This window comes from Engystomops pustulosus, chromosome 7 (assembly GCF_040894005.1).
Source record: "Engystomops pustulosus chromosome 7, aEngPut4.maternal, whole genome shotgun sequence".
In the NCBI taxonomy this organism is placed as follows: domain Eukaryota; kingdom Metazoa; phylum Chordata; class Amphibia; order Anura; family Leptodactylidae; genus Engystomops; species Engystomops pustulosus.
The window spans coordinates 11526615-11552533 of NC_092417.1; the positions used below are offsets into that span (position 1 = coordinate 11526615).

General features: G+C 44.8%; 1 protein-coding gene across 2 annotated transcripts in view; it reads right to left on the reverse strand.

The window, feature by feature from the left end:
• Positions 1–25919, reverse strand: part of LOC140069270 (NACHT, LRR and PYD domains-containing protein 3-like) — a 43365-nt gene that overhangs the window by 5220 nt on the left and 12226 nt on the right. For both annotated transcript variants that reach the window (XM_072114753.1, XM_072114754.1), the window contains exons 3-12: positions 25401–25492; positions 24385–24424; positions 22950–23044; positions 21418–21457; positions 20943–21023; positions 19399–19562; positions 18479–18650; positions 16239–16304; positions 9684–11382; positions 8122–8292 (exon numbers count right to left, since the gene is read on the reverse strand). In XM_072114753.1, coding sequence (XP_071970854.1) covers positions 8122–8292; positions 9684–11382; positions 16239–16304; positions 18479–18650; positions 19399–19562; positions 20943–21023; positions 21418–21457; positions 22950–23044; positions 24385–24424; positions 25401–25492 — 2620 coding nt within the window. The remainder of the gene's footprint in view (positions 1–8121; positions 8293–9683; positions 11383–16238; positions 16305–18478; positions 18651–19398; positions 19563–20942; positions 21024–21417; positions 21458–22949; positions 23045–24384; positions 24425–25400; positions 25493–25919) is intronic.

Below are 25919 nucleotides of genomic sequence, written 5' to 3' on the forward strand. Positions count from 1 at the left end.
GAGATGGAGCTGACACTCCGCAGCCAGGCGAGCTTTCGCCAATCCAAGCCCCTGTCTCTAGGCTACTCCCCAAACAGCACTTCTAAGAACCTTTTGTATAAGATCAAGTGTAGTAGCGTTCTTATAAGTTTAGGATATGGCGGGTGAGGGGAATGTAAACAGATGCGCAAGAAGCGCTGAAATAATATTGGTAAATGATAAAAGTTTGCCAGTATATTTTGAGGATTACACAGCAGGGTGGCGACAAAGTTAACAAGTTTGATGTGGAAGCCATGAAAACAACCCAAAATTCTGCCCGACACAGCTCGTTGATAAGGGGACGATGTATGGAGGCAGTGAACTAGTAGTAGATTAAAGGTGCTGCAGTTAAAACTATGTTAGTTGGATCTTGAGATGGAGCTGGTGCTCCGCTGCCAGGCGAGCTTTCGCCAATCCAAGCCCCTGTCTCTAGGCTACTCCCCAAACAGCACTTCTAAGAACCTTTAGTATAAGATCAAGTGTAGTAGCGTTCTTATAAGTTTAGGATATGGCGGGTGAGGGGAATGTAAACAGATGCGCAAGAAGCGCTGAAATAATATTGGTAAATGATAAAAGTTTGCCAGTATATTTTGTGGATTACACAGCAGGGTAGCGACAAAGTTAACAAGTTTGATGTGGAAGCCATGACAACAACCCAAAATTCTGCCCGACACAGCTCGTTTGATAAGGGGACGATGTATGGAGGCAGTGAACTAGTAGTAGATTAAAGGTGCTGCAGTTAAAACTATGTTAGTTGGATCTTGAGATGGAGCTGGCGCTCCGCTGCCAGGCGAGCTTTCGCCAATCCAAGCCCCTGTCTCTAGGCTACTCCCCAAACAGCACTTCTAAGAACCTTTTGTATAAGATCAAGTGTAGTAGCGTTCTTATAAGTTTGGGATATGGCGGGTGAGGGGAATGTAAACAGATGCGCAAGAAGCGCTGAAATAATATTGGTAAATGATAAAAGTTTGCCAGCATATTTTGTGGATTACACAGCAGGGTGGCGACAAAGTTAACAAGTTTGATGTGGAATCCATGAAAACAACCCAAAATTCTGCCTGACACAGTTCGTTTGATAAGGAGACAATGTATGGAGGCAGCTATATGGATGACTTTTGGAGGCAGCTATGGCGATGACGTGTGGAGGTAGCAATGGAGACAACGTGTGGAGCCAGCTAAAAAGACGACATGTGGAGGCTGCTATGGAGACAATTTAATTTGGATAGTGCCTGTATGTGGCAGTCCAAAAAAGTTTTCAAACCAGAGGAGCAGGTAGGTGGTACTCCAGAAAAATTAAATAAATTGAGTGCCTGTATGTGGCACTCCCAAAAATTGCTTAAAACAGAGGACCGGGTAGGTGGCCCTCCAGAAAAATTAAATACATAGAGTACTATAGCTAGAGCCAGTTGGCCCTGGCAAAAAATAGCCAGTTTCCTATGCTTTAGTGTACAAAGAGGAGGAGAAGGAGGACAATGAGGAGGAGGAGTGCATACATTATTCAGGTTGAGCTTCTTTCACCTGGTGGAGAATGAAAATCCGGAGAAATCCAGGCTTTATTCATCTTGATAAGCGTCAGCCTGTCAGCGCTGTCAGTCGACAGGCGTGTACGCTTATCGGTGATGATGCCACCAGCTGCACTGAAAACTCGCTCGGACAACACGCTAGCGGCAGGGCAGGCAAGAACCTCCAAGGCGTACAGCGCCAGTTCGTGCCACATGTCCAGCTTTGAAACCCAGTAGTTGTAGGGAGCTGTGTGATCATTTAGGACGATGGTATGGTCAGCTATGTACTCCCTCACCATCTTTCTGTAAAGATCAGCCCTACTCTGCCGAGACTGGGGACAGGTGACAGTGTCTTGCTGGGGGGACATAAAACAGGCAAAGGCCTTGTAAAGCGTACCTCTGCCAGTGCTGGAAAAGCTGCCTGCTCGCCTACTCTCCCTCGCTACTTGTCCCGCAGAAGTACGCACTCTGCCGCTAGCGCTGTCAGAAGGGAAATACTGTTTCAGCTTGTGCACCAGGGCCTGCTTGTATTCATGCATTCTCACACTCCTTTCCTCTCCAGGGATGAGAGTGGAAAGATTTTGCTTGTACCGTGGGTCCAGGAGAGTGAATACCCAGTAATCGGTGCTGGAATAAATTTTTTGAACGCGAGGGTCACGGGATAGGCAGCCTAGCATGAAATCTGCCATATGTGCCAGAGTCCCAACGCGCAAGAATTCACTCCCCTCACTGGCCTGACTGCCCATTTCCTCCTCCTCCAACTCCTCCAACTCCTCTTCTTCTGCCCATACACGCTGAACAGTGAAGGACTGAACAATGGTCCCCTCTTCTGTCTCGCCAACATTCTCCTCCTCTTCCTCCTCATCCTCCTCCACCTCCTCCGATATGCGCTGAGAAACAGACCTAAGGGTGCTTTGGCTATCAACCAGGGAATCTTCTCCCCCCGTCTCTTGTGACGAGCGCAAAGCTTCCGACTTCATGCTGACCAGAGAGTTTTTCAACAGGCCAAGCAGCTGGATGGTAAGGCTGATGATGGCGGCATCGCCACTGACCATCTGTGTTGACTCCTCAAAGTTACTCAGCACCTGACAGATATCAGACATCCACATCCACTCCTCATTGTAGACTTGAGGAAGCTGACTGACCTGACTACCAGTTCTGGTGGAAGTTGACATCTGGCAGTCTACAATCGCTCTGCGCTGCTGGTAAACTCTGGATAACATGGTTAATGTTGAATTCCACCTCGTGGGCACGTCGCACAACAGTCGGTGAGCGGGCAGTTGGAGGCGGCGCTGCGCTGCCCTGAGAGTGGCAGCATCTGTGCTGGACTTCCTGAAATGCGCACAGATGCGGCGCACCTTCGTGAGCAAATCAGACAGATTGGGGTATGTCTTGAGGAAACGCTGAACTATGAACGCATGGCACATGTGTCAGTCTGCCGAGTTGCAGAGCCGCCACCAGGTTACGGCCGTTGTCACACACAACCATGCCTGGCTTCAGGTTCAGCGGTGCCAGCCACAGATCAGTCTGCGCCGTGATGCCCTGTAATAGCTCTTGGGCGGTGTGCCTTTTATCGCCTAGGCTCAGCAGTTTGAGCACTGCTGCTGTGCCTAGAGCTACCGACTGATGGCGCCATGCCCACGGATGGTAATTCGGAGGAGGAGGTGGAGGAGGGGTGGGAGGAGGAGGAGGCATAGTAGGCCTTTGAGACCTGGACCGAGGTAGGCCCCGCAATCCTCGGCGTCGGCAGTATATGACCAGCCCCATGGTCAGACTCGGTCCCAGCCTCCACCAAGTAAACCCAATGTGCCGTCAGCGATATATAGTGGCCCTGCCCGGCAGCACTCGTCCACGTGTCCGTGGTCAGGTGGACCTTGTCAGAAACGGCGTTGGTCAGGGCACGGATGATGTTCTCTGACACGTGCTTGTGCAGGGCTGGGACGGCACATCGGGAAAAGTAGTGGCGGCTGGGGACCGAATACCGAGGGGCGGCCGCCGCCATGCGGTTTCGAAAGGCCTCGGTCTCTACCAGCCTATAGGGCAGCATCTCCAGGCTAAGCAACTCGGAGATGTGGACGTTGAGGGCTTGGGTGTGTGGGTGGGTTGCGCTATACTTCCTTTTGCGCTCCAGCGTCTGGGGTATGGAGAGCTGAACGCTGGTGGATGCTGTGGAGGATCGTGGAGGCGAAGATGGGGTTTTCGCACGGGAGGTGTTTGGGCCGTGGTCCTGGGCAGGGGGCTGACTAGCAGATGACACAGGGGAAGGAGCAGTGGTGTGCCCGGCCGGAGGTGAACGGGCTTGGTGCCATTGAGAGGGGTGTTTAGCATTCATATGCCTGCGCATACTGGTGGCAGTTAAGCTAGTAGTGGTGGAACCCCTGCTGATCCTGCTTTGGCAAAGGTTGCACACCACAGTCCGTCGGTCATCCGGTGTTTCTTTAAAGAACCTCCAGACTTCTGAAAATCTAGCCCTCGCCAAGGGAGCTTGACTACGGGCAACATTTGGCGCTGATGCACCAGCTCTGGCCCTGCCTCTCCGTCTGGCCCCACCACTGCCTCTTCCAACCTGTTCTGCTATAGGACTCGCCTCCGTCTCAGAAGCACTGTGTTCACCCGGCCTATCAACCCAGCTTGGGTCTGTCACCTCATCATCCTCCGATCCCTCAGTCTGCTCCCCCCTCGGACTTCCTGCCCTGACAACAACTTCACCACTGTCTGACAACCGTGTCTCCTCATCGTCCGACACCTCTTTACACACTTCTTCCACTACGTCAATAATGTCATCATCACCCACAGACTGCGACTGGTGGAAAACCTGGGCATCGGAAAATTGCTCAGCAGCAACCGGACAAGTGGTTTGTGACTGTGGGAAGGGTCCAGAAAACAGTTCCTCAGAGTATGCCGGTTCAAATGCCAAATTTTGCTGGGAGGGGGCAGACTGGGGGGAAGGAGGCTGAGGTGGAGGAGCAGGAGGAGTGCTGATTACGGTGACATGGCTGGACTGCGTGGAAGACTGACTGGTGGACAAATGGCTAGAAGCATTGTTCGCAATCCACGACATCACCTCTTCGCACTGTTCTGGCCTCAACAGTGCTCTACCACGAGTCCCAGTAACTTGAGACATGATGAACCTAGGGAGTGTAGCTCTGCGGCGTTCCCCTGCTCCCTCATCAGCAGGTGGTGTCTCACCCCGCCCAGGACCACGGCCTCTGACCCCTGCAGTAGTTGGACGCCCACGTCCACGCCCTCGTCCTCTACCCCTAGCCCTCGGGTTAAACATTTTCCAAATTAAAGTGTAAACTTTTAATTTTTTTTTTTTTGTGTTTATTTTTTTTTTTTTTTTTAACAAAACGATGCTATCCTATTGCTATGGCTAGTTTCTAACCTACACTGACAGCACACAACTGGATTTTGTGCTGTGGCTGATGACTTTGAGCTATAAAATGAAATAAAGGTAAAAAATAAATAAATCAGCAGACTCTGCCTAATTCAAATCAAACCCCTAATAAATTGTCCCACTTCGGTGTTTGGGGTGGATATGCGTGTCACTAAGAGCTAAACACAACAGTCGCAGGTCTCCCAGCAAATTCCTCACAATATGGTACTAGCTGCACTACTAATGCCAGCAAGCCCAGCCACAAGCAAACAATAAAAAAGAAAATATAACGCTATTGTAGGCCTAAGTAAGCCGTTGGGGTTCTCCTATGGCTGTTTTGTAGCCTACACTGAAAGCACACTGCTTTGCAAGATGAGTTTGAGCTATAAAATGAAATAAAGGTAAAAAAAATAAGTAAATCAGCAGACTCTGCCTAATTCTAATCAAACCCCTAAAAAATTGTCCCACTTCAGTGTTTGAGGTGGATATGTGTGTCACTAAGAGCTAAACACAACGGTTGCAGGTCTCCCAGCAAATTCCTCACAATATGGTACTAGCTGCACTACTAATGCCAGCAAGCCCAGCCACAAGCAAACAAAAAAAAGGAAAATATAACGCTATTGTAGGCCTAAGTAAGCCGTTGGGGTTCTCCTATGGCTATTTTGTAGCCTACAATGAAAGCACACTGCTTTGCAAGATGAGTTTGAGCTATAAAATGAAATAAAGGTAAAAAAAATAAGTAAATCAGCAGACTCTGCCTAATTCTAATCAAACCCCTAATAAATTGTCCCACTTTGGTGTTTGAGGTGGATATGTGTGTCACTAAGAGCTAAACACAACGGTAGCAAGTCCCCCTGCAAATTCCTCACAATATGGTACTAGCTGCACTACTAATGCCAGCAAGCCCAGCCACAAGCAAATAAAAAAAAAATGTATAACGTTATTGTAGCCCTAAGAAGGGCTGTTGGGTTCTTGTAGAATCACTCCTGCCTAACACTATTCTAATAGAACAGCCTAACGCTTTCCCTGACCAGCAGCAGCTCTCTCCCTAGCGGCATCCAGACACAGAATGATCTGAGCAGTGCGCGCAGGGGCTAGTCTATTCCAGGGTCACCTGATCTGGCCAGCCAACCACTGCTATCGACGTGTAAGGGTACCACGTCATGCTGGGTGGAGTGCAGAGTCTCCTGGCTTGTGATTGGCTCTGTTTCTGGCCGCCAAAAAGCAAAACGGCGGGAGATGCCATTTTCTCAAGCGGGCAAAGTATTTGTCCGAGCAACGAGCAGTTTCGAGTACGCTAATGCTCAAAAGAGCATCAAGCTCGGACGAGTATGTTCGCTCATCTCTAGTCTCCTCCTGTACACATCTCTTATACACATTGTAATATCTCCTCCTGTACACATCTCTTATACTCATAGTAATGTCTCCTTCTGTACACATCTCTTATACTCCCTGTAATGTCTAATCCTGCACACATCTCTTATACACACAGTAATTTCTCCTCCTGCACACATCTCTTATACTCATTGTAATGTCTCCTCCTGTACACATCTCTTATAATCACTGCAATGTCTCCTCCTGTAGACATCTCATATACTCACTGTAATGTCTCCTCCTGTACATATCTCTTATACTTACTGTAATGTATCCTCCTATACAAATCTCTTATACTCCCTGTAATGTCTCCTCCTGTACACATCTCTTATACTCACTGTAATGTCTCCTCCTGTACACATCTCTTATACTCACTGTAATGTCTCCTCCTGTACACATCTCTTATACTCACTGTAATGTCTCCTTCTGTACACATCTCTTATACTCCCTGTAATGTCTCCTCCTGCACACATCTCTTATACTCACAGTAATGTCTCCTCCTGTACACATTTCTTATACTCATTGTAAGGTCTCCTCCTGTACACATATCTTATACTCACAGTAATGTCTCCTCCTGTACACATCTCTTATACTCACAGTAATGTCTCCTCCTGTACACATCTCTTATACGCATGGTAATATCTCCTCCTATACACATCTCTTATACTCACAGTAATGTCTCCTTCTGTACACATCTCTTATACTCCCTGTAATGTCTCCTCCTGCACACATCTCTTATACTTACAGTAATGTCTCCTCCTGTACACATTTCTTATACTCATTGTAAGGTCTCCTCCTGTACACATATCTTATACTCACAGTAATGTCTCCTCCTGTACACATCTCTTATACTCACAGTAATGTCTCCTCCTATACACATCTCTTATACGCATTGTAATATCTCCTCCTGTACACATCTCTTATACTCACAGTAATGTCTCCTTCTGTACACATCTCTTATACTCCCTGTAATTTCTCCTCCTGCACACATCTCTTATACTCACAGTAATGTCTCCTCCTGCACACATCTCTTATATACACAGTAATGTCTCCTCCTGTACACATCTCTTATACTCATTGTAATGTCTCCTCCTGTACACATCTCTTATAATCACTGCAATGTCTCCTCCTGTAGACATCTCATATACTCACTGTAATGTCTCCTCCTGTACACATCTCTTATACTCACTGTAATGTCTCCTCCTGTACACATCTCTTATACTCACTGTAATGTCTCCTCCTGTACACATCTCTTATACTCACAGTAATGTCTCCTCCTGTACACATCTCTTCTACTCACAGTAATGTCTCCTCCTGTACATATCTCTTCTACTCACAGTAATGTCTCCTCCTGTACACATCTCTTATACTCATTGTAATGTCTCCTCGTGTACACATCTCTTATAATCACTGCAATGTCTCCTCCTGTAGACATATCATATACTCACAGTAATGTCTCCTCCTGTACACATCTCTTATACTTACTGTAATGTCTCCTCCTATACAAATCTCTTATACTCCCTGTAATGTCTCCTCCTGTACACATCTCTTATATTCACTGTAATGTCTCTTCCTGTACACATCTCTTATACTCACTGTAAGGTCTCCTCCTGTACACATCTCTTATACTCACTGTAATGTCTCCTCCTGTACACATCTCTTATACTCACTATAATGTCTTCTCCTGTACATCTCTTATACTTACTGTAATGTCTCCTCCTGTACACATCTCTTATACTCACTGTTATGTCTCCTCCTGTACACATTTCTTATACTCACAGTAATGTCTCCTCCTGCACACATCTTATACTCACAGTAATGTCTCCTATTCTACACATCTTTATTACTCACCTTAATCCCTCTATCCTGCAGCCCTGACTGGAAAGAGCATCCATCAGCTCACTGAAGTGAGGACCAGATAGACAGTTAAAAGACAGGTCAAGTCTCTTTAGGGTCTGGTTTTTCCTTATTAAAGATGCCAGCTGGATGCAGGATGTGACTGGTAGATTATTACCAGCCAAACTGTGAGAAAAATAAAATAAGATTTAAGTTCTATGTCTACAAAGAGTTAGTACAACAATCTGAACATTTCATATGTTAGTAAAATCCCTAGATGACATCACTTGAAGCCACTGATTTTGTGTGGCGAATTTTAGGTAAACTAAAAAATACAGTATATGGGGTCAAAAGACATTCAATAAATTAACATTAAGACTTTTATGCTTTATGGCATGAATGCTCAACTTCCTGCCAGCTGCTCGTAATATTCCAACAACTGGCACTGTTCTGAGTGCCAGCTTTTAACTCTTACAATGCTTTGGTCATAGCACTGGAGCACCTAAAGAGTGCGTTTTAAAAAAACTAAATACAAATTTTCAAATTGGATTGAATAGGAAATTGGATCGAATAGCCTCTCCGAAGCAGTAAGCACAGTTTATGACAGGGTGGTAGGATGCAGTTTGGTAATGTGTGACCTCAAGCCTGTTTCTGCAGACCTCAAAGAGAACACAAGGACATCTCTCCAGCACCCCACTTACCCGTCCTCCATCAGGACTTGGAGACAAAGAAACTGTTTACATATCCCTGGACTCTCCCCTCTATCACTTTCTCTCCAATCCTGAAAGACCCTGTGGACTAATTAATCAATGGGAGGTTCTGAAACATGAACCAAGTGGAAAATGTATAAAATAATGTGATATGGACTGTGAAGACTGTCTCGGGTGTGATTTATGCTCATTGTGTGTCCTGCAAGTGCACTACACGATTACTTCAGTGCACTAGTGTTCACAATGATCAGAAGATCACTTGTTCAAGTCCCATAAGAGGACTACAAAATAAATTTAAAAAATGTTAAAAATAAATTTAAAAAAAGATAAATATTTAAACGCCCCCAATCCCCTACATAAATCTAAAGTGTATAATAAAAAAAGCTGAATATCATTTTAAAAAACTCCAACACATAAGGTATTACCATGTCTGCAACAATCCATACAATAAAAATACATCATTGCAGGCAGTCCCCGGGTTATGTACAGGATAGCTTCTGTAGGTTTGTTCTTAAGTTGAATTTGGATGCAAGTCGGAACTGTATATTTTATCATTGTAGCTCCAGTCAAATTTTTTTTGGTCTCTGTGACAATTGGATTTTAAAAATTTTGGATAGTCATAAGAACCAGGATTAAAAATAAATCTTTATTGGAGACATCTCTGATAACTGATACAGCTGATCATTGTAGGCTAAGGCTAAAGTACAATATCCAGAGGACTTTTTGTAACTAGGGGTCGTCAGTAAGTCAGGTTTTCTTAAGTAGGGGACCTCCTGTATTGTGCATGCATATTGAAAAATATTTTCATATTTCAATTCTGAACCACAATACAAATATAAATAAATAAAAATATACTGAAATATGTACCTGAGATTCTGGAGGTTATTAAGCCCTGGTAGAAGTCTCTCTAGCCCTTTGGTGTCTAGGGAACATCCAGATAGATTAATTTCTTTTATATTTGTGCAGATTTCCATGATGAATGCCAACACGGTGCAGTCTATATCCCACATGTGAACATCAGAAAAGTCCAATTCTGTGTATAATTGCAATGATTCCTGCACTAGAGCCTTATTCCGGGATTCAAACAGATAGTAGAATGTCCGGAGAAGATGGCGCTTCTTGTCCTTACTTTCCTCCAGCCTCTGTTCTTCTATAATGAAGTTCTTCAGCCAAGTGATGACGTCTCTGGAGGCCTGAGCTGCTCGTGTGTCCAGGTATCCGGTTAGTAGTGACCTGGTGGTGGCATCTGATAGACCACACAGGAAGCGGAGGAACATCTCACCTCGTCCATCAGGATGGGATTTGGCTCTTTCTAGTGATTTCTGTAACTTCTCAGGAGAATAATCGGCATAATGCACAAAGGCAGAGAAGAATTCCTGGACAGTGAGATGTAAGAAGGAATAGGACACTGGTTCCTCCGATTCCATCAGGAAACTTGATAAGAGATTTGACTTATTGTCCACATGGAAAGATTCCAGATCCCGATCATCAAATATAATCGAGTGATTCATGACCCCATGTTCTGCCATCCATCCGATAGACTGCAGGAGCTTCTGGGCGCCACTTTTCTCCAGGCTGTGATTGGACAGGATGTTGGCGACAAATATGGCAATTAGCTGGGTCACGGTTCTGGGTAATAATGAGACCTGCTGGTCACTACTTGTTGTCTGGAAGCTCCTGGATAATACTGTACAGATGATCCAGCAGTAGGACGGGAGGTAACAGAACGTGTACAATGTGTCATTCTGCTTCACATAGGTAAAAGCCTTTTCTGCCAGTTCAGGGTCACGGAAGAAATTTTTGAAGTAACTTTGTCGTTCTTCTCTAAAAAATCCAGTAATTTCTATTATTCTATGAAAAACCTTACAATCCATTGATGCCAGTCTGGTCGGGCGACTGGTCATCAGAACAGAACAACCTGTAAGAAGAGACTTTCTCACCAAACTGACCACAATGTGACCACAACGTTCCGGCTGTTTAGGGTCGGAGCACAAGTGACGGGATGTGAAATCCATTGTCTGATTGCTTTCATTTAATCCATCAAATATAAAGAGAAGTTTATCTGGATCCTGTAAGATGTTCCCGAGCTGCGGCCACAGATATGGGTAATGATGAAGGATCAGGGTCTCCAGACTAATCTTATCCAGTCTGTTCAGTTCCCGAAATTTGAAGAAAAAGACAAAAGAGAATCTTTGATAGAGATCCCCCTTCACCCAGTCATAGACAAACTTCTGCATCAGCGTGGTCTTCCCTACCCCGGGCACTCCAACCACCATCACCATATGTGGTATCAGTCTGGACCGGTGGCACCAGTGGAACATCTTGTTGGGGGAAATTCGTTGTATTTTTTTACTTTTTTTCTTTAAATATTCCTCATGTTGTACTCCAGTCATTATCAATTCATTCTCAGAGCGTTCCCTAATGTGATCAGTGGAGACAATGAAGATGTCAACATAACGTGTACAGAATGGAAAACTCTCCTCCTCCTGGTTACATCTTGGAGGTATGTTCTCTATAAGTTTCTCAGTTTTCATATAAATATGTCTTTTGTGCCAGTTCTGAATGTCTATAGAAAAGACAACAACACAATTAAAAGAAAACATGTTACAAAAAAAGTTTACATTGTATATTGTATATATATATATAATCATTTATGTCAGGATACAACCACAATAAAAGCTGTTTTCTGTTCAGCTACTGGATGGTGAAGCAGACAGGTAACATGAAGCCAGACAGACCAGTGCACACACAATGCCACCAAGGGACAAACAACAGGCAAAGATAAATAAGCAGAGTTGCACAGAACGGGGTCAAAACCAAGATGGAGGTGAAGCACTGAATTGAATTTGAACTAAAGAGAGGTCAAGTAAATGTAGCAGAGGTTGAATACACAGTGCTTAGCTGCTAGCAGAGGTTTTACCTTGTCTCTCAAGTATAATCTCCATTTGCCATGCTTTCTGGTAACCATGGGAATCCGTATAGAACAGCTGGAAATATGAGAAGGCTTGTTTGGGAGGGGCAGTTGCAGAAGAGTGCAAGAATACAGGACCTTGAGTGATGTCATAAGGTCTCTCGGTCATTCAATTATTAACATGCTGTCCTGATTCATGTGAAAGGCCTAAGTGTTCTGGCAAAAGACCTTAAGTGATGTCACAAGCATGTGACTCATCACATGCTTCAGGTTGTCCAATTACACACACACTGTCCTGATTCGTGTGAATGCACTCAGTGCTCTGGCCTCAATGCCCTAGCTGAGGTCACAACCAGGAAGTGCTGTTCACTTCAGGAATAGTTGAATATGATTTTATAAGAAGGGGTGATAGAGAGCAGCATGATATAAGTATCGATCAGATTGTTTTCAAAAGTTCTCTCCAGCTGTGCTAAAAATATTTTTGTCAGTAACTTTACAGATATACATTAACCAGTTAGCCACTGATCTTTAAATCGTTGACATTGTAAATCTGAGGATAAAAATTAAAAACTTTATGATATGTCTTTAAAATGAAACTATACAATAAATTCTGTCAGAAGATCGGAAGGAAATGGTGAATGAAGCTGTTTGGGGGTTAGATGTGAAATGTGCTAATAGGGAGCGTCACCCAATTTCCCTATGTTATAACCCACTACTGTACATCACTTGTCTTGTCTGACATATTGTCAGGCTTGCGGGTTGTGGATCCACTGGACCACTGCGGACGATGACTCAAGCCACTAACTGGGACCGGAGTCTAAGTGGTACCCGGTTTTCACCAGAGACCGCCGCAAAGCGGGTTAGACAAGGTGTGGCGTGGTACCACCAGGTCGTTCCTCAGGCGTGACTTGTCTGCAGTGGCGGCCAAGGTTGAGGTACAAGAACGACAATCAATCTCGTGGTCAAAGTCCAGGCACAGGGTCAGGGCAGGCGGCAGAGATGCAACGTCAGGGTTCAATCCGGGGTCAGCAACAGGAGGTCCAAGCAGGAGGGTACGGGAACACAGCACACAGGACAGCAGCACGGAGGATCACTGGTACACGGAAACACAGAGGAGCTCAGGTAACACAGGAACATGGAGGGACACAGGAACGCAGGAGACACAGGAACGCAGGAGACACAGGAACGCAAGCAAATCGCAGTAAAGCTTTCTCTCAGGCTGTGAGGCACAAAGATCCGGCAGGGCTTGCAGGAAGAGGCAGGCTTACATAGATTTGGGCAATATGGCCAGCAGCAATTAATGGCACGCCGGCCCTTTAAATCTTGAGAAGGAGCCGTGCGCGCGCCCTAGCAGTCGGGGACGCGCACGGATCGCGGAGGGGAGCGAGTCGGGAGCCGGGCCAGGTGAGACGCGCTGGCGGCGCGCTGGCGGGGGCTGGGCAGCACGGGTGAGCCCGCGATATGGGTTGCGGGACCACCCGTAACACATATCTGGTGCCTGGTTGCACTTTTCCTGGTCTGGTGTCTGGTGCCTGGTTGCACTTTTCCTGGTCTGGTGTCTGGTGCCTGGTTGCACTTTTCCTGGTCTGGTGTCTGGTGCCTGGTTGCACTTTTCCTGGTCTGGTGTCTGGTGCCTGGTTGCACTTTTCCTGGTCTGGTGTCTGGTGCCTGGTTGCACTTTTCCTGGTCTGGTGTCTGGTGCCTGGTTGCACTTTTCCTGGTCTGGTGTCTGGTGCCTGGTTGCACTTTTCCCGGTCTGGTGTCTGGTTTCTGCCTTCTTTCAGTAGGGCATTTTAATCATTGTATAAAGGGACAGCAAGAAGTTTGTTAACATTACAATTCAAATTTTATTTTCTGTAAAAGTAGAGATTTTTGAGAAAAAGGAAAATATGTCTTGAAAGTGTAACAGGTGTCCTGCACAATGTTTTGGTGACTTGTGGGCAACTTTAGAGCTACCTTTAAAATTTCCAAGTGCTTTCCTTGGTTCATAGTTTATCCATATGTTGTTCAGTTTGGGAAAACAGAATTTCTTTTCTTAATTCTATTATTGTTATTTTTCTTAACTTTTTGACATTTATTTTAGTCCCACTATGTGACTACAAATACACATACATACATAATGTACCCACTTACATATATAGATAATGTACACGTACACATAGAGTACAGACCAAAAGTTTGGACACACCTTCTCATTCAAAGCGTTTTCTGTATTTTCATGACTATAAAAATTGTAGATTCACACAGATGGCATCAGAACTATCATTTACAAATGTGGAATTATATACTGAACAAAAAAGTGTTAAACAACTGGCAATACGTCTTATATTCTAGGGTTTTTGCTGTGATCACTGCTTTGCACCTTCTTGGCTTCTCCTGATAAGATACAAGAGGTAGTCACCTGAAATGCTCTTCCAACAGTCTTGAAGTAGATCCCAGACATGCTTAGCACTTGTTGGCCCCTTTGCCCTCACTCACTGGTCCAGCTCACCCCAAACCATTTGGATTGGTTTCAGGTCTGGTGACTGTGGCGGCCGGGTCATTTGGTGTAGCTCCCCATCACTCTTCTTCCTGGTCACCTATCCCTTACACAGCCTGGAGGTGTTGGGGGTCATTGTCCTATTGAATAAAAAATGATGGTCCAACTAAAAGCAAACCAGATATAATTAGAATAGCAGCAGCTGCAAGATACCGTGGTAACCCTGCTGGTTCAGTATAAATCCCCAACAGTGTCACCAGCAAAGCCCCCCCACCCCCAGCACACCATCACACCCAACAGTGTCACCAGCACAGCCCCCCACACCATCACACCCAACAGTGTCACCAGCACAGCCCCCCACACCATCACATCCAACAGTGTCACCAGCACAGCCCCCCCACACCATCACACCCAACAGTGTCACCAGCACAGCCCCCACACCATCACACCCAACAGTGTCACCAGCAAAGCCCCCCCACACCATCACACCCAACAGTGTCACCAGCAAAGCCGTCCACACCATCACACCCAACAGTGTCACCAGCACAGCCCCCCCACCCCATCACATCCAACAGTGTCACCAGAACAGCCCCCCACACCATCACACCCAACTTTGTCACCAGCACAGCCCCCCACACCATCACACCCAACAGTGTCACCAGCAGAGCCCCCCACACCATCACACCCAACAGTGTCACCAGCACAGCCCCCACACCATCACACCCAACAGTGTCACCAGCACAGCCCCCCACACCATCACACCCAACAGTGTCACCAGCAGAGCCCCCCACACCATCACACCCAACAGTGTCACCAGCAGAGCCCCCCACACCATCACACCCAACAGTGTCACCAGCACAGCCCCCACACCATCACACCCAACAGTGTCACCAGCAGAGCCCCCCACACCATCACACCCAACAGTGTCACCAGCAAAGCCCTTCCCCCACACACCATCACACCCAACAGTGTCACCAGCAAAGCCCCCCACACCATCACACCCAACAGTGTCACCAGCACAGCCCCCCCCCACACCATCACACCCAACAGTGTCACCAGCACAGCCCCCCACACACCATCACACCCAACAGTGTCACCAGCACAGCCCCCCACACCATCGACCTCCTCCTCCAGGTTTTACGGTGGGAACCAGACATGTAGAGTCCATTCTTTCACCTTTTATGTGTTGCACAAAGACACAGTGGTTGGAACCAAAGATCTCAAATTTGGACTCAGACCAAAGCCCAGATTTCCCCTGGTGTAATGTCCATTCCTTGTGTCTCTGGTGCTTGGTGCCGGTCCTTAGCAGTGGTTTCCTAGCAGCGATGTTACCATGGAGCTGCTGCACACAGTCTCCTCTTACCAGTTGTTGTAGAGATGTGTCTGCTGCTAGACCTCTGTGCGGCAGCGACCTGGTCTCTAATCTGAGCTGCTGTTACCTGCGATTTCTGAGGCTGGTGACTCGGATGAACTTATCCTCCGCAGCAGAGGTGACTCTTGGTCTTCCTTTCCTGGGGCGCTCCTCATGTCAGTCAGTTTCTTTTGTTTTCCCAACTTTTCTGGACTGACTGACCTTCATTTCTTAAAGTAATGATGGCCGCTGCTTTCTGTTTACTTGCCTTTTTCTGGCCATAATACAAATTCTACCAGTCTATTCAGTAGGACGATCAGCCGTGTATCCACCTGACTCCTGCACAACACAACTGATGCCCCAACCCCATTTATAAGGTGAGAAATCCCCCTTATTACCCCTGACAGGGCACCTGTGTTGTGTAGACCATTTCAGGTGACTACCTCTTGTATCTCATAGAGAAGCCAATAGTGTGCAAAGCAGTGATCACAGCAGAAGGACCTGGAATATTAGACATATTTTCAGTAGTTTCACGCTTTTTTATTAAGTCTATAATTCCACATGTGTAATTCATAGTTTTGATGTCTTCAGTGTGAATTTACAATATTTATATTCATGAAAATACAGAAAACTCTTTGAATGAGAAGCTGTGTCCAAACTTCTGTATAAACATATAAATACCTGTGAGTTCTGGGGGAAGTTGGTGGCCATACTTATCCAGCAGGATTTGTTCCACTAGAGGGCCACCTAAAATTCAATACAAAGGTCTTTTGAATTGTTTCTATGAACAGAACCAAACCTAAAAAATACATTAAAAAGCTAGAATTCAAAGTGTATAGATACAGATACAAAATGGCAGGTGAAGCTGCTAAGAACTAGGGTTCCTACCCCTCCCGCAAATGTTTAGAAAAAGTTATGAGCCCTCCTATTGATTAGGCAGAATATGGAAACTTCTGTATTAATGGTATAAAGTTTTTTTTGTAACGTTTCAGCCTTTGTCAAACATTTAGACCACAACTGGGAAGAGAGAAGTTAATGTATGCAAGCACCAAGAGATATTACATGTGTACTGCCGGAGAGTTCCTTTCATATCTTTCAGAAATAAAATATTTTTGAAGTGGAAAATACTTTTTTATAAGAAGACCCATTAAGGTAGACCCGGTGGTAGGTTCAGCTAATAAATGCCATCGTAGTCCTTTTTAGGGTTAATCCTTTAGCTGTGTTTGGAAAAGTTTTATTGCCCTAATATGCAAATTTGTGAAAGAGGCTTCTGGGGCGTGGAGTAGCCACGCCTTGTAGCCTCAGCTCCGTCTATTCCACGCCCCAGTAGCCTTTTCCACACATTTGCATATTAGAGCAATGAAACTTTTTCAAACACAGCTAAAGGATTAACCCTAAAAAGGACTACAATGGCATTTATTAGCTGAACCTACCACCGGATCTACCTTAATAGCAGGTTTCCTTTAATTAATTTCAAAATTAAAATATAATATATAACATAATATATAATGTAGAAAAAAAGGATCAAGAGAACAAAAAGTTTGTACAGATTCTTAAATAATATCAATGAAAACACCAGCTCATCCCACAATGAATGACACCTTCTGCATGCAGCAAAGTATGAAAAGCTACACCTTAAACCTACCGTCAGAAATCTACCTATTAGTAGCGTTCTAAGCCCCAATCTATCTTTAACTAATCCTGTACTACTTTCTAAACTAAGCCACACTTTATCTACCTAATATGCTAATTATCGGCAGAGGCTACTGTGGCGTTGAGTAGCCTCTCAAGGCTTTGGGCGCAAAGTCTTCTCCAAGCCCCAGTTGCCTCTGGTTTCCCTCCTACGTGCTCCTCACACTTCTTCCGTTGTCCTGGCTTCTTCAAACTCCAAACATGAACTCTAGCTCCTACGTCTGAGTGCAGACGTATAGTCGATCTCCCATTGGCTCTAAATTCGGAGCCAATGCATAATGCACAAAGCCCGAAGAACCCAGGACCATAACAGAAGTGTGAGGAGCACGCCATAGGTAGGAGGGTTACCAGAGGCTATTGGGGAGCTGAGTAGCCTCTCCAGTCTGTGGGAACAAAGTCTTCTCCAAGCCCCAGTTGCCTCTGGTTTCCCTCCTACGTGCTCCTCACACTTCTGCCGTTGTCCTGGCTTCTTTGAGCACAGCACATGCACTCTGGCTCCGACGTCCGTGTGCACATGTATAGTCGAACTCCCATTGGCTATAAATTCGGAGTCAATGCATAATGCACAAAGCCCGAAGAACCCAGGACCACAGCAGAAGTGTGAGGAGTATGCCACAGGTAGGAGGGTTACCAGAGGCTGCTGGGGCTTAGAGTAGCCTTTGCTCCCACTGCCTGGAGAGTCTACTCTGCGCCACAGTAGCCTCTACCAATAATTAGCATATTAGGTAAATAAATTGTAGCTTAGTTTAAAAAGTATAGGATTAGGTAAAGATAGATCAGGGCTTAGCACCCTTTCAGGAACTTACCATCAGCTCTAGCTTAGAAGGTTGATTTCTGATGGTAGTCCCTGCGCGATTCCCAAGGTGCATTCCCCAACTCCAATGCACTAAGAGCGTGCACCCAATTTCCTGCATCTGTTGCTTCCCCGCTCAGGTCCCCGGAGTTCTCCTTCTTCTTCCTGGTGCATATAAGTGCTTGGGCTTGCGACACAATTTAAATGTTAAATCCCGCGCACAGTCCGAATCAGTTGGATCATCCGACGGCACCTCCCCCCAGTTTCTGCCGGATGAAAGCCGGCGCCGATGTGCAAAATCCGATTGCATCCCCAGTTAAATGCGGCGCAAATCAGAAATTGTCGGAATATCTGACGATAGTGCAGTCCGCAGACCCTTCGTAAATGAGCCCCAATATATGATGATGTAACCTTTTCCAGCAGCTAGTAATGTTACCTCTGTGGATGAGCTCCTCCAGTACAGCGTCCAGGGTAGGGGAACCATGGTCCTTCCGTAAGACGTAAAGACTGACCCACAATCCTATCACAGCTTCTCTTCCTTTATGGAAAATCTCCTGGAGTAAAGTCCGGGCCAAGGTTTTTCTATCATTTTCTAGACTCAGATATTTCTAGAACACAAGTGGAATCGTATAGAAAAATATAACTATACTTGCAATATTTACAAAGTTATTATATTTCTTTTGGCCCATTATACAAAAAGTTGTTAGTCAATTTAATATCAGGGGAAGATTTTATCACTAAAAGCTATTTTTTTTTTGTCCTATAGTTTTTTCTCATAACTGTTACTGGTAAGAAAGAGAATCTCTTTCCATATTAAAGAGCCTCTCAGGCTAATTTGGGAAATCCCACAAAAACAAAAAAAAAGAAGTTATTGCATTGATAATGAAAAAAGTAAAAAATTATTAAATAAATAAAAGCATATACAGGCAGTCCCTGGGTTACGTACAAGATAGGTTCCATAGGTTTGTTCTTAAGTTGAATTTGTATGTAAGTCGAAACTGTATATTTTATTATTCTAGATCCAGACAAAAAATAAAAATTCCCCAGTGACAATTGGAGGTTCAAAATTTTTTGCTGTGATGGGACCAAGGATTATCAATAAAGCTTCATTACAGACACCTTACAGCTGATCATTGCAGCCTGGGACTATAGTAACATCCAGAGAGGTCACAGGGGGCAGAGGGGTCCGTCTGTAACTAGATGTCATCTAGGGAGGTCGGGTGTCCTTAAGTAGGGGACTGTCTGTATATATATTTGTATTGGTAAATCTGAGGTGCGTCTTGTAGTCCGTAAAACTTGGACACTTTATAAGCATATCTATACTACACTGGTGGGTACTTCCGGTTACTCTCTTACCTCAACATTGGGGATATTTCTGGAGCACAATTCATTCAAGAAAGATTTTGGATTCATGTTCTCCACGATGTACTGAAGATCCTCCAGGAAATATTCATACGTCGTCCTCAGGACGTGATGTTCATACTGACAAAGCTGCTGGTGAAACTTCAAGGCGTCATGATCTAGAAGATGAGAGAAGGTAAGAGGATGGTCAGTCACGTTCTGTCTAGAAAAATAATCTTGTGCCATGTAGAGTGGACAAGTTTTTAAATAGTCGAAATTCACCCAACTGAAGGAATCACCATAATACATCATGCAAATGCATTGGGCAAGCAGACAATGGTAAAATGGAGGGTCAACCACATGGGCAGCTACAATAAGGCAGTTGGGGAAACGGGGATGGAGATTATGAAGGTCTGGGACATCTCCGTCTCCACAGCAGTGGGACATGTAGAGTGAGGTCAACTACTAGTCTGTCCCCGCTCTGCTCTTCTTCATTTTGATCCTTCCCCCCACTAGCTCCAATATTTCAAGACCAAAATGTGGAGAGTTGTGCTAGGCTTTGAGCTATACTTCCCATACCAACATGGACCATCATCTCAGTTACTCCTGTATATATGCACAATGGGACATTCTATCTCCTGGTACTACGTGCCCTACCGGTGGTGGTGGAGGTTGAGGAGATATGACTATGACGTTCCACATTTTGGCCATGCTCAATCCCCCTCATGAAGAGGTTCTGATGTTCATGGTGCATTGGTGACTTCCTTCTCCTCAAGCTGCCCCTGAACTCTCAATAACAGATAGAATCTCCTTCAGTGGTGCCTCCACCAGAGAATGCTTCTACTCCCTCATTTTAGTTTCACACTCTAGTGGTGGAATCATGAATGCTCCGCTATCCTTGTAGCTCCAGCACGGTGGCCAACCAGTTTTCGGCACTGTTGACACCTTGGGCGTCAGTCCGCTGGCATTGAAGCATACAGTGGATCATGTAGGACAGGCTGCATAGAGTCAAGAACAAGCTGTCTGATGTGGCAATAGTCTCCTACTCCTCCTCTTCATCTTAAAAGAGGATTTTCCAAATGTCCCTACTGACATAGTCTGCCTACCGTGGTGCCCTGAAAAGGGCAATCATTGGTATTTGAGAAGTCCCTGCATGTCTGCCTGACCCTAGAAGTGCAGAAACCTCTCCTTAGTACTGTCTCCTGCCTGTAATGGGGTCTGGACATGTGACACCGCTCATATACAGTCACATGTCCCGTCTTGCCACTCACCACCATGGCCACAGAGGATATGCCTATGGTCACTTAGGGACTGTAAGCTGGTTGATTAACTGCTCAGCAGCCAATAAACTAGCTTGCCCGATTTTCCCTTATACTTGAACCCAATGCAAGAACAGTGGCGTCTGTTTGGCTTCAGGGTTGTGGTTGTTGAATCCCCCAAATTCAGCGCAGAGCCAAATTTGACCCCAAATTATGAATCCTTTTGAGTCTATTTTCTTATTCAGACCAATAGCATAGTGGATTATAGGATCATATACAGGAAGAGGAGAAACCCTTTACCATCAGTGGAAATGATGGAGCTTGCACAGAAATGTTTGGGTCCTATTTTTCTCTCTGTAAATTGCTTTGTAGTAAAATCCCCTGCAAGGTAAAAAAAAAAAAGCTTATAAAATTTAGAAACAGAAAGATTATTTTTTTTAAAAAAAACCCTTACAGGTCACAATGAAGATATGGAGTTTGGTTGATGGGCCTATCAATAAATGAAAGTGAACACCACACGATGTAGTGATGCAGTAAGTGGCAAACCATTAAAAAATTAAATTAAAATATAAAAAATTAAAAATTTCTCAGGTGGAGACCCACAATTTACATTTTGTTTCAGGCTCCCATTCTAAATCCCCCCGTGACCACGCTCAGGTATTGATGGCCTCTACCGATAAATGATGGTAAAACCTTTTATATTTTGCACTTTTTTCAGTGAAATGTACTTTATCCTATGAGTTTAAAGATTTTTTCCTATCCCATATTTGGTTACCTATATGGCGCAGTTTCTCCGGTATCGTTTCCATGGATTTCTAGAAAACAGGAAAGATTGTATAGAAATATGACCACGTAGAAATAAATAATATTTGCAGAAAATAAAAGTACAGGCAGTCCCCGGGTTACATACAAGATAGGGTCTGGAGGTTTGTTCTTAAGTTGAATTTGTATGTAAGTCGAAACTGTATATTTTATAATTGAAGTTCTGGACAATTTTTTTTCTTTTGTCTCAGTGACAATTGGAGTTTCAAAATTTTTGCTGTAATTGGACCAAGGATTATCAATAAAGCTTCATTACAGACACCTTACAGCTGATCATTGCAGTCTGGGACTATAATAAAGCATCCAGAGTCACAGTGGGCAGAGGGGTCTGTCTGTAACTATGGGTTGTCTGTAAGTCGGGTGTCCTTAAGTAGGGGACCGCCTGTACAGTTATTTCTTTAAAGGGGTTGGCTACTGTTTTACATAAGTTATCCTTAACTGCCTTGTGGATAATCCGTGAATGTTCATCAAGTGATTCAGCAGTCCTGCCACTTACTTTTGTACTGTGTGTAGACTCTCCATGTTTCTTTGTTTACATGTTTGAGTTCAGCAGGATAGGAGGAGCTGCAGCAGGAAATTATGACTTATCCTGCCCCTTCTCGGTGCCCTCTTCCGGTCTCTGTCAGTGAGGATGGGCAGTGAGAAGAAAGATACAGTGGGAGATGCCATGAGGATTGGATAGTACATCATTATCCTACTGGTGCCTGGCGGCAGTGTGTAAGCAGATGGATTCCCAGGGACCAGAGTGACTGGTTTGTTGTGTGGCCAAGCGCCAGGATCTATCACTGTGACTTGGTCCACAAGAACAGGCCCGGCAGCGCCTATCAGGCCCAGCAGGGAGATGCTAGAAAAGGGGAGGCCATGATATGGATAAGGGACCCCCCTGGGGCACTCCAATTGTGTGTGTGCTAACAGTAGCTGGTGAATGGGTGGTGTTAGAACCAAGCCAGGGATCACACAGGAATCTTTAGAAAAAGTAGCTGTAAATGACCCTTCCTACAGTCACACACAAGGTAGTGGATTGGTTGGCTGTTGTGATGCTCCATTGTGAAGTAGGAATTTAATAATATCTCAGCCTTGACCTCGGTGGCAGAGGACTGGTAATAGAAGCCAGATTGGCTCTGCTGCTTGGGCAGCAATCTGGATGCAGTGGTGCAGACATACTTAAATCTCTTGACAGAATTCCAGAGTCCCAAACAGATGCTGAATTTATAGAATTTCTCTGTCCAGAAAGTTCTGAATATACTGAGCCTTCCAGCCAATCACAGCCTTTCCTACTTCAGAAAAGTTACATTCATTTAACATAGCAAAAATAGTTGGCAGATACCTGCTCTTTGGGCAGTAGATGGCAGCAAAGGAACATTATTGATTCACCCATAAAGTCATAGTTATCTTCTGCTAGGATCTGCCTTAAATAAGCTTTGTTCATCGTACACATATGAAATGATACACAATGACACAATGTGGAAATGTCACTTCACTCACCGTAACATTAGGGATATTTCCAGGAAGTACGTCAAGGTTATAAGGTTTTAGGCAATCAAAGGCATAACCTTGCCGCGTATACTGGGCTTCATCCGCTAGGTATAAAGAAAGTGTAAAGAACAGTCACCTTCAGTGTATAAAAATAATTATAAAAATAATTGAGAGAAAAAAATTTCTGCTAAAAGCTGGTCTAAACTGGGTGACTTTGTCTTCCATAACAAGTGCCTCTAAGTGCCAGGGATTGAGACTGAGCCCAAAAATCCAGCTAACTTGTCGTTGTCCTTTGGATCAGCACAATATAAGTCTACAATGAAATCTTTTAATGAAATATCCACAGCAGATGCCCCCTTTAATAAAATGTGTACTGCAAAGCCCCCCAAAAATGAAATGTCCACAGCAGATGCCCCTTTTACTGAAATGTCCACCGCAGATGCCCCTTTTAATGAAATATCCACAGCAGATGCCCCCTTTAATAAAATGTGTACTGCAAAGCCCCCCAAAAATGAAATGTGCACAGCAGATGCCCCCTTTAATGAAATGTGCACTGCAGAGCCCCCCATAAATGAAATGTCCACAGCAGGGACCCCATAAATTAAATGTCCACAGAAGGGACCCTAAAAATGAAATGTCCACAGCAGGACCCTCCCATCAATGAAATGTCCACTGCAGAGCCCCCCAATAAATGAACTGTCCACTGCAAGACCCCTCCCTTTACAGAAATGTCCACACTGAGCCACCTTGAAAAAAAATAACTCTATACTCAGCTCCGGCTCTCCACTCCCCCCCCCCCCTGCCCTTGCGGCACGCAACACTATGACGTCATACAGCCGCAACCCCACCACGTCATAGTGGTGTGCGCTGGCCAGAAGGGGAGAAGACGTCATGGGGCCCTGAGAGAAGAACCTGGAAGGTGGGTATTAAGTTTTTTTCTTTAACCTAGCAACCTTCATATAGGGCTTGGGTATGGGCAGGCGTGTGCCCCAGGGAAGCTAAAGTCCCCGGGTGCCCACCCATACCGCCTATATGAAGATCCACCACTGACCAGGCCTCAACTTGTATGCAAGAGCCTATCCATGTCCTCCATCAGTCCTTAAACTGCAGAAGTAAGAGAAGCATAAAAGAACCCTTCCTTCTCCAAGGAGCTTGGTTCTCTTACCTTATGGAAGCTGGGAGTCTCAACCCATTAGAAAAGTTAAAACATTTCAAAGGCTCACACTTTTCATACATCCCAGGGCTCTTGGCATCCTAATTCCACCCCTGACCACAGTCAAGTATTGATGTCCTATCCCGATGATGGGTCATCAAAAGGGGCAATTCCCTTTGTATTTTACATGATTTTTCATAGTTTTCAGCTTCCTAAATTATCTGTATTACATCCAGCGTTTTAAAATACTTAATTTCTTAAAGAATTTTTCAGAATTTCATACAATGTTACCTATGTGGCGCAATTTCTCCGATACAGCATCCAGGGATTTCTAGAAAGCAAAAAAGATTGTATAAAAATATGACAAGATAGATGGACAATATTATTATAATTAATTATTTCCCTCACACAAACAGGTAATAGTTAGCTTGAAATCGAAGCCTACAGCTTTGTGCTCCTGTACAGCTCCTCCCTCCCCCACTGACGTCAGCTCACCAGGCTGTGACTTCTGTGATGGAGCAGGAGGGAGCAGCTGTACAGGAGAACAAAAGGGGAGGGGGCTGAGAGCTGAGGAGTCTGCAGCACAGACAGGTCATATGTTGTTTTTTGAAATGCAACCAAACCAAAGCCCAACCCCTGGGACTACACAGGGGATTCTGTCAGGGTACAAGGTTAGTTACATCACACAATTATATTGTAATACAAATGCTTATAAAAGACAGAGAGGCATTCTTGCACTGCAGGTGTGATGGTCTTCTATAATCTGCCTGTAGTGAAAGAGGTCCCAGGTGACAAGTTCCCTTTAATTGGCAAACCTCTACATAAGGAGAACTCCTCCTCTCTGATCCCATTCAATATCCTCCACAACCAATTCCCAATACTGCACTGATGAGATGCAACCACATGGAAACAGCGCTGTCTACACTTGGGAGTCTGTTCCTTCTGGAACAGATATACTGGTTTGGCTTTATCCTACATTATGTTATTAGGCTTCCTGAGAGTCATGCTTGCTGCTAAGGGAGCTGCCTTACAAGGTGGAAAAAGAGGCAATAATTTCCTTTTCCCAACATGGAAAACACATTTGCATATTTCCTAGAGGATAACTATGACTTTATCTCCAAGGCGACCTTAATTGGCAAACTCTCCATAAGGAGAACGCTTCCTTCCTGACCCTAGTTCCTTCCTGACCCTAGTTCCTTCCTGACCCTAGTTCCTTCCTGAACCTGGTTCCTTCCTGTAATTTGCTTTGTTCTTTATACGACATTATACATAAAGACATTTTATCACAGAATTGTCACTTCACTCACCTCAGAATTAGGGATGTTTCCAGAAATATTCCTAGGACCAGAAGTCTTGAGGTCATCTAAGTCAGCTCGAAGCCAAAACTGGGGCTCATCATCTAATTAAAGAGAAAAGTGTAAAGTCTGAGTGCAGTGATAAAAAATAAGGAAAAAATACAGAAGAATAAGAGGTTGAATGTGCAAAATCACTGAATTCTGTCGGATTATGCAAATATGTTTTCCAGAATGGATTAAGGAAAATGTGTTACTTGGCTACAATGTAGGAGACCTCCCATTAAAGGAGTTCTCTACAATTAGACATGTCTCTGCATGTACCTGTGTCTTTGCCACTTTTGATAGTTTCAGCCTTTTCCCTGTTATCACCATGCTGCCCTCTGCATACTGTATATACACAGCTTCCTCTCTCACTGCTCTAGGACATCCTCTTGGCGTCACCCGCTGTGTCTCTCTTTTCACTGTCCATCCCCACTGACAGAGACAGGAAGAGGGGAGGGGGAGGGCGCAGGATCACTTATAAACTCCTGC